The 7,857-nt window shown below is 42.4% G+C and overlaps 1 protein-coding gene across 1 annotated transcript in view; it reads right to left on the bottom strand.

The window, feature by feature from the left end:
* Positions 1-1,357: 1,357 nt before the first annotated feature.
* GJA10 (gap junction protein alpha 10) overlaps positions 1,358-7,857 on the bottom strand; it is a 13,729-nt gene continuing 7,229 nt past the window's right edge. The window contains exon 4 of the mRNA XM_035888775.1: positions 1,358-1,425. Coding sequence (XP_035744668.1) covers positions 1,358-1,425 — 68 coding nt within the window. The remainder of the gene's footprint in view (positions 1,426-7,857) is intronic.

Genomic DNA, 7,857 nt, shown 5'->3' with positions numbered 1-7,857 from the left:
GGCAGTAGAGCATGTACTTTAGCAAAGCTGTTTCTCCACTCCTGATGAGTTGTTGCTGGCACTTAATGGCCACCATCTTAAGTACTTCCTTTTTTTGCCTTAAAATACTAAACCAATGCACAGGCAAACTGTCATGAGTTTGTAGTGAGACCAAATATGAATGTAAATCACATGCACCAGAGCAAAACCACTGTCAGCTCAAGCAATCTTTATGCTTGACTCTTTTGGTTTTTTTTTTCCCTGCTGTCCTGCTTTCTCCTAGCCTTGCCTTAGAGTTGTCAAATCATAGATGATTTCTATGCTTAGGGAAACTGGCATAGCAAACGAGCTTGTTCCAAGCAGCGCTTGCCGTTGAGGCGATAGCAAATGCGAGCTATGATAAGCTTGACAAAAGCAGCCAAAAGCACGTGGCCAGAAACAGGGTCAGGGCCAGTCAGAGGAAGGTGCTTTATTTTCCAGATACACAAGTGGAAGGACTGCTTTCTTGGGCCACGTACAATCCAGAAATCCAACCCTCCAGAGCAAGTCTGTCCTAGCAAACTGAAAAAGAGCTCTTTTGGGCTTTGCTTGTCCTCCAATTCCTCTATATGAAGTAATGAGACAGTGAAGGGAGTAAGATTTTCATGACCCTGAGGTGATACCTTGCAGATCTTCTTGAACAGCAAACTGAAGAAAAGCATAGATGTTTTGCACTTAAAATAAATTGTCCGCTTTTACTTAGTTTTGAAATTGAAGCCAAAAGTACAAGGAGGCTACATTAGCATGGCAAGTCTCTTATCAGAGCTTGAGGACTGCATTAGCACAGGCAGATGAGCAGCAGCATATTCTTCAGCTGGGTTTTTCTCTCTGTTAAATTCTCTGTCCTTTCAGATTCTTTGTGTGTTGCTTCCATCTTTTATTCATTGGCTGCTGAAGCCTGGGGAGATAGAGGCCACATAGCCTTCCAAGTTACTTTCAAATCAAACTAAGCCTTTCTTGTAGGTGTCTTCGGCCTTCCACTACCTTGAAGGTCTATGCATCAGGCTGGTTTCTGATATGAACACTACTAGCATGCACAACAACTTGTACATCCCAAAATGTTCTCCCAAAGACACAGGGCGATTTCTGCAGTGGCAGCACACACTGACCGGATCCATCTCAGTCCACGTGAGAAAAATCTTGAGTTGTGGAGCAAACTACCCGTTAATTCCAGCAATCAGAGTAGGGTACCATCGGGATCGGTGTAAAATGGAGGAACAAAACAAGTATTTGCTTTCTTAAAGCATGAATTTAGCATTATAGCAGTGGGAGAAGGGAGCATAGCAACAGATACTCTGCTTTTTATCTTTCTGCTCTTTATCTCTCTGTGCTCAATCCCTTAGTTTATTTCTTCTCCTCGGAATGTCATTACTTTTTCATGATAGATGATAGTTCTAGGAGCATGCTCTGAAAGATAACAAGAGAAAGAAAGGATGAAGCTGAATTGCCTTAAAGGAGAAAAAGAAATGTTATCACAGTAATTATTCCAGGTTCCAACACATACATAGCTGGGAAGGTGGGAATCTGGTGTTTAGCTGACAACATACTTACCTTGCAGGGCTTTGTGCAGTGTTAAGGGGAGGGTGGGGAAAGGAGGAACATCTTGCTTTTAAACCAAAATAAACACATTAATCCCTGAGGTAACGTCCTTGAAATCAATGGACTCACCCTAGAGGCCTTGTTTTATGTGTTAAGGGGTTTTGTATATTTTTGATTGCTTTAAAACTATACAAAGATGGACTCAATTAGGCGAGTTCCACTTTCTAAAAATCCAGGTTGCGTGTTTGTTGCTGCACAAATCCTCAGAGGGGTTCATTAGCTGTCAACTGCTGCTGACCCCCAAAGTTTATCTGTGTTTGTGCAACTGGTGAATGTTTACCTTTGGGTGACCAAGTTGCTTTTGCAGGATAATTGATACACTGGCTGTCATCACCATGAGCTTCTCCTGAGTGCTCCAGGACAGAATAAACTACAACTACTGTGGAATTTAATTTTTTTTTTTTTTAAGATATGTTTGCATAGAAAAACTGTACAAAACCAGGTGTAAGTGTGAATACCTTGAAGGATTCTCAAACATCCTAGAGGAACACAGGATTTTACCAGTCCCTTACCCCACCTTTAGATTTTCCTGGTGGATCTCAGCTGCCTAAATAATTCCTCCACAGTTATTAGGTTTGTTATTTCAATGTACATTCAGTCTTATCAAACTGTTCCCAGCCCCAGGAGCAAGAGCAGGTGAGCAGCTAGTTAAATGAGTGGATATTTATTCCTCAAGTGTTATTGAAAGAGTGAGTAAACATGCCGTGTTCTGGAGACGACTGCAAGCATTCAGGCTGAATAGCAGCTCTCGCTTTCATATCCTGCTCACTACGGAGCATTTTCCCACTGGGTAAAAGGCTCACAGCTGAATGGAGAATTGAGAAGTAGAAAAAGAAAAGGAATAAAAAAGCAATGCAGTGATGGAAACCAGACCCAGTGAATTGTAAAATTTCCCCAACTTTGGCAGAGCCAGGATTTCAGCCCCAGAGACTTTCTTTTCTGCAAATGAATAAAATCAGCAGCCCTATCTCAGTCTGATTCTATGAGCTCAGAGTATCAGCTTTACCAGCTGCTTCATTATCAGCTTTATCTATCTCCCTCATTTACTGTGAGGAGAGGGCCTTGCTTTTAAAGATACATTGATTAGTTTGTGGCAAAAAATATAGACTTAAAGAAATGACCCTCTGAAAGCACAGGGCTCTCTGGCGGAGAGGGTGGGCTAAAGAATAAGGAATGGACGTGAGGGTGAGGAAAACTCAGCACTTCTTGAAAAACAAGGATCTGAAGTTGAGTGCCTAAAATGCCTAAATCTTTCTGAAACTCTTGAACTCGTAATTTTGGTTTTCCAGGAGAGCAGTTCAGCTAAAATATTGCTAAGAATATTATAAATCTTCAAATGACTTCCAATTATGTATTGTGATTCCAGGAACTTGGTTCAATGAAAAAACACGACTGTTTGTTAGATAATGTCAAGTGTCCCCTTCTTCTTGGTATATCCTTGGGTATTCTAGCAAGAGGACGAGCAGAGTCGTTCTCTCAATGTAGGTTTAGGCCTGAGGTGCAAATGTGATACCTTAGTACAAAGTCATCTGAAAGATGGTGCCTTTTTGAGAAGAGTTGCCAATCTAGTGTAAATACTCCCAATCCCAGTTAACCAATTTAAAGTGCATCGGTTTTAGACCACACCTTGAGCTTCTTCAGAAAGCTATTAGAGGTAGGCCAAAAAGAACTGATGCTGAACATGCTCAGGTAGCATGAAGCTGCGGTCCTCTGCTTGAGAAAGGGGAGGAGAGACACAGCTAGCAAAAGACTTCAAACGCAGCCAGCAATGAAACATCACACGGTCTCCAGCTTTTGTAGAAACATTTGCGTTCAGCTGTTGAATTGTGATGACCCTGCGACACTCTGAAGATGCAATATCAGGCTGTGGCCATGCTCAGCTGAGCTTTCCAACATTCTCCAATTGTTCCTTTGGTTTGTAGAAAATGGCCGAGGAAGAAGACTGGTTGATTGTCGCAAAGGGTGACTTTGGAAGCAAAGTTCTCTCCCTCCCTAATTGTTCAGTCTCTTTATTTTCATCTCCCCAGAGAGAAAAAGAGAGTTATTTGGTGGTCCTAATGGCTTCACAAAGCCTTGCACACATCAGGCTGTGAGACAATATCCCTTAGTGCACTGCTCCGAGAGCTAGCAGCCTATTATGTGTGTGTGTGTATATATATATATATATATGTATATAAAAACATATACAATTTCTGGCCCTGCCTATTTTCAAGACAGAAAAAATTGTATCTGTACTAGGTATATACTGATCTTTGACTGCATCAGCCTATTAATTTTTATCAGGCTTAAAAATGTATCATGCACCAGTCAAGGGCCTCACTGGTGCAAATTATACTTTTTTCCTCATAATGTCCTGCATTTGCACAATCCTACTGACAGCAGCCTAATTCCTACACGCCTTTGTACATCTCTAAATCCCAGTTGTCATTTCTGACTGTCGTTATACTAAATTCAGTGCATCTCTTTTCACTGAGTTACGTGTGAAAAGCAGCCATTTAAGGTCAGCTTGCCTAAGGGACGCTGGCAGCCCAGGACCATGCAGAAGGTGCCCCTTTGCTCCATAGCTGTATCTCCCCTTAAATAAAAGTTAAAATGTGGCGAGAGATGCAAAACTTAGGGCAGAACTATGTGTGTACCCACCATATCTCTTAGAAGATAAGATAGCATATAGTCTTTAAGATGTACCCTCTAAGTGAGCCTTGGAAATTACTAGCTTGGAGGCAGTTATCAGTGAACAAACGGTTCGCTGTCACTTCAAAGTATGCTGACTGTGTTCCTCAGTCCCAAGGTTTTGGAGGCTTGCAGATAGCATGTTTTCAGCTGTACACAGATGCTGAATCCCCCTGTCAATGTAGAGTTTCCCAACGTTATTTATCCCAGGTATCCATTGAGTTGAGATCAGCTCACCCGTATAGTCGGTGATGCTCCATTGTGTTTACGTGGACTGAAATCAGTTGGAAATTACCCTCATGTCATGCAGTGGCTCTCTCCTCCTGTGCTTTGCCCTGTGCTTTCCCTGATGCCATGAAGGTCCAGTTTTGATGGTCTGTCCTCAGAACTTAATACATGTAAAGTTTGACCAGCAGTGGCTAAAGGAAAAGGTATTTTTTTCCCAATGGATCAGTCTCTTGAGAACCCTTCTAGCCTAGTAAGTTTTTAAAGATTTTTGCCCCTTTTGCTTCCCAGTCTGAATAATGGATAACCTTGGACAATGCAATGACCAAGACACTGAATAGAGTATGAAGAGTGAGTGGTTTGGGTGTAAAACTGAGAAGTTGGAGTGTAAATATTTTTTCAAGGTTTTATGCCACAGTTCAGCATGAAATGAAGGAATGTCTCTTCACCTCCACTGATTCCAGACGAGGAAGTTTTAAATAGCCTTGTTAGTTTGCCGTGTGGCCAAACATGGTCGGTCTCCACAAATCCTACCAACAGGAAGAGCATGTCTTCTTTTATGTATATAGCTCATCTGGATTGAACTGAAGTCTGAAAAGTTGTGGAATCCTCATGCCAAACATTCATTTCGTATTCAATATCCTATTGAGCTGTTTCATGAGGGTTTTCAGTGAAAGATTGAATGCATTCTCTCTGAAGGGTCCAAAGTAACCTTTCCTCCAAAGAGGAAGTCCTAAGAATAATTTCCTGTTCTCTTTGAGGGACACAGTTTTGTACTTTCTTGGAAAGAATCACTTGATCATGATCTGGCCAGCTGCTGCCTACCACCTAGCTTTTGTGTTTTGATCAAGAAGATGCAATACATTATGGTAGGTAACTTTTACAACATTTAGTTGTCCCTAATCATAATTATTTATCTGTTAGAGATTCAGTTTTGGTGTGGAAAGGGCATTGATAATAGTGCTCAAAAAATCTCATCAGTGGCTAAAAGTCAAGCACCCATAAATGTACTAGTAGATCCGTTAGGTTTCTTCAATGTCATGACCCATGGGATGCAGTTGACTTGTCTGCAGACTCTTGCAGTACCAGATGGATTGATTTTGTGTAGCTCTCAGATTTTCTTCAGCTAAGAAAGCTATGGTGGCTGTGGGCAGCTGCAGTTATCCTGCTCTCTTAGCACAGAGCGTGGGTGTGTGTTTGACTGGAGGTTGCTAGAATGGTTGTTGAGGTATAGAAAGTGATATTTTCAATATCGAGTTGACATTTCTCTCCCACTGAGCTAATGCAAAGAATGCTACAGACAAATTCTGGTAGAGTGGTATGGGCGAAGGGAAATAGAAAACATTCAAGCCAGTATGGAGGTAAAGGTGATAACTTGGGAAAGTTATCAAAGAAAATTAAAGAACGGTGTCAGTTCCACCATGGGTTTGCTCCATTTGGCTATCCAGCTTAGATTAGTATAGACTAATCCAGGTTAGAATAGCCTGTATTTTGGCTGTTTAGAAAATGTTTGTGCATGTTCATTTTTATGTTAAAAAGTGTCTCTCCTTTCTCTGCATTACTGTTGCAAGTCACTGGTGATCAGGCATGGCTGATTTTGTGTGCTTCAGTTGGAATTTTTAAACAAAATTCCTTTTAAGTACTTTTTTTTTCTGATAGGATCACGAATTTTTGAATGCTCCTGTCACACAGTTAAATCTAATAATACATATTTTTCTTTTATCTAAGCATTAATACATGATGATTGTCTCCTGGAAGTCCGATTAAAACAAATCGAATCAATGCTGAATGCCTTTGACAACCAAGACTAAACAGTGGCTATAGGAACTGGGAAATACAGGCCAGAAGGATATACGAGCTTTGACACCCAGATTCAACATTTTCACGATGCGCCAGCATATTTGTGCATTGAAATTGGCATCCATAAAATGCCGTAGCAATGCTAGCAGTGAAGTGCCTTTGCTGAAATACGGACTCAGTCACATGTAAAAGCACCTTTACTTTAAAGTATCACGTGCTGTGAACAGGAAGCAACAGGTAGCATACCCCTGTAAGTTGTATTTTAAAATGCCAGTACGGGTCCCATACATAACGATCCCCAAAGGCAGCATGCCAGCACAGCGATACTTTTGAGAGTAATGACGTTGCTTTGCAAACTGACTGTATTTCTCTGCAAGGCCTCCCCTGAAAGATAGCGTCGTTGTCGTGAAGCAGAAGAAGCTGCCAGGCGACTTCTGTGAGTTCTCAGCTGGGCGCTGCCGAAGCTCTGTCTTGCTCAATACCTTTTGGCACTTCACCTTTTTAAAGAGCCTTCTCATCTGTGTGTCAGAACGCAGCCGATCGACAGATTGGACTCTAGGCCCTCTCCCTGCATTAGAAACCTCAAAGTCAAAAGTGGTTAAATTGCATCTAAGTGACAATTTAATACGGCTTATGCTGACGATATATTGTAGAGACTACAACTCCAGGAAAACTGGAACCCACCGTTTTTTGATGAGCAATGTGTAAGAGTGCCTGCTGCTTCTTACCACAAAGGATTTGAAGTTTTTTGCTTGGTTGGTTTGGTTTTGTTTGTTTTGTATTTAGGAAAGGTCTTGCTTTTTAGGAAGAGTGAGAAAAAAGTTGAACAGACTCTGTAACTTTGAGTATTCTGTGAAGTAATCTTCTGTTTATTACATGCCCTGCAAAAAGGTATTTAAGGGCTTGCTCCCGCAAGCATTTGTAAAGGAGCTTTTTTTGCTCTGAGGACAAATCCCATGATCCGGGGCAATCAGAATTCCAGTTGCTTTAAAAAAACCCTCGCTGGTTCTTGAATGCAAGCACTCCATCTTACCAACACTGCCTCTAAGGAAGCGAGCGTGTGGCCAAAGAATAGAAACAGCTGCTGAAAATGCAATTTTGTAGTCGCTGGCTCTGCCATTGCAATTATTTGGTGTTGTATAGGTAGATCTTTTGATTCATTCATGGAGCAGTTACTCAGCTCGGTGGTCGTCCCTGGGAGAAAACCCCTGAAGCTGAGAGAAGTTGAGCCGTCGAACTCGACGCGCTCAAGGCTTCTCTTTCTTACAGGGTCCGGCAGGCCGGCGCTGAACAGGTTTCCCCTGGGACGGCCCTCGTCAAGTCGATTGGGCTGATGTAGTGAGTGCCAAGAGGCTGAGATTCGGGGACTTAGCGATCCTCAGGACTCAACAATTTCCCAGTGAGGTTTTCGCTTTCGCCGTCGAAGGGGACCAAGCGCGCCGGAGCTCGGCTTGCTCGGGGGCACGCGAGGCTTTAGGGCCGTGTTGGAAGCCCTGCTCCAGCCCCCCCCTGACCCGTGGCTCGCCCGCTCCCCCCCCGGCGCCA

This window comes from Egretta garzetta, unplaced genomic scaffold (genome assembly GCF_000687185.1).
Source record: "Egretta garzetta isolate BGI_Z169 unplaced genomic scaffold, ASM68718v1 scaffold231, whole genome shotgun sequence".
NCBI classification, from domain to species: domain Eukaryota; kingdom Metazoa; phylum Chordata; class Aves; order Pelecaniformes; family Ardeidae; genus Egretta; species Egretta garzetta.
The sequence above is the reverse complement of the archived record's forward strand: the minus strand, read 5'-3'. Positions and strand labels throughout refer to the sequence as shown.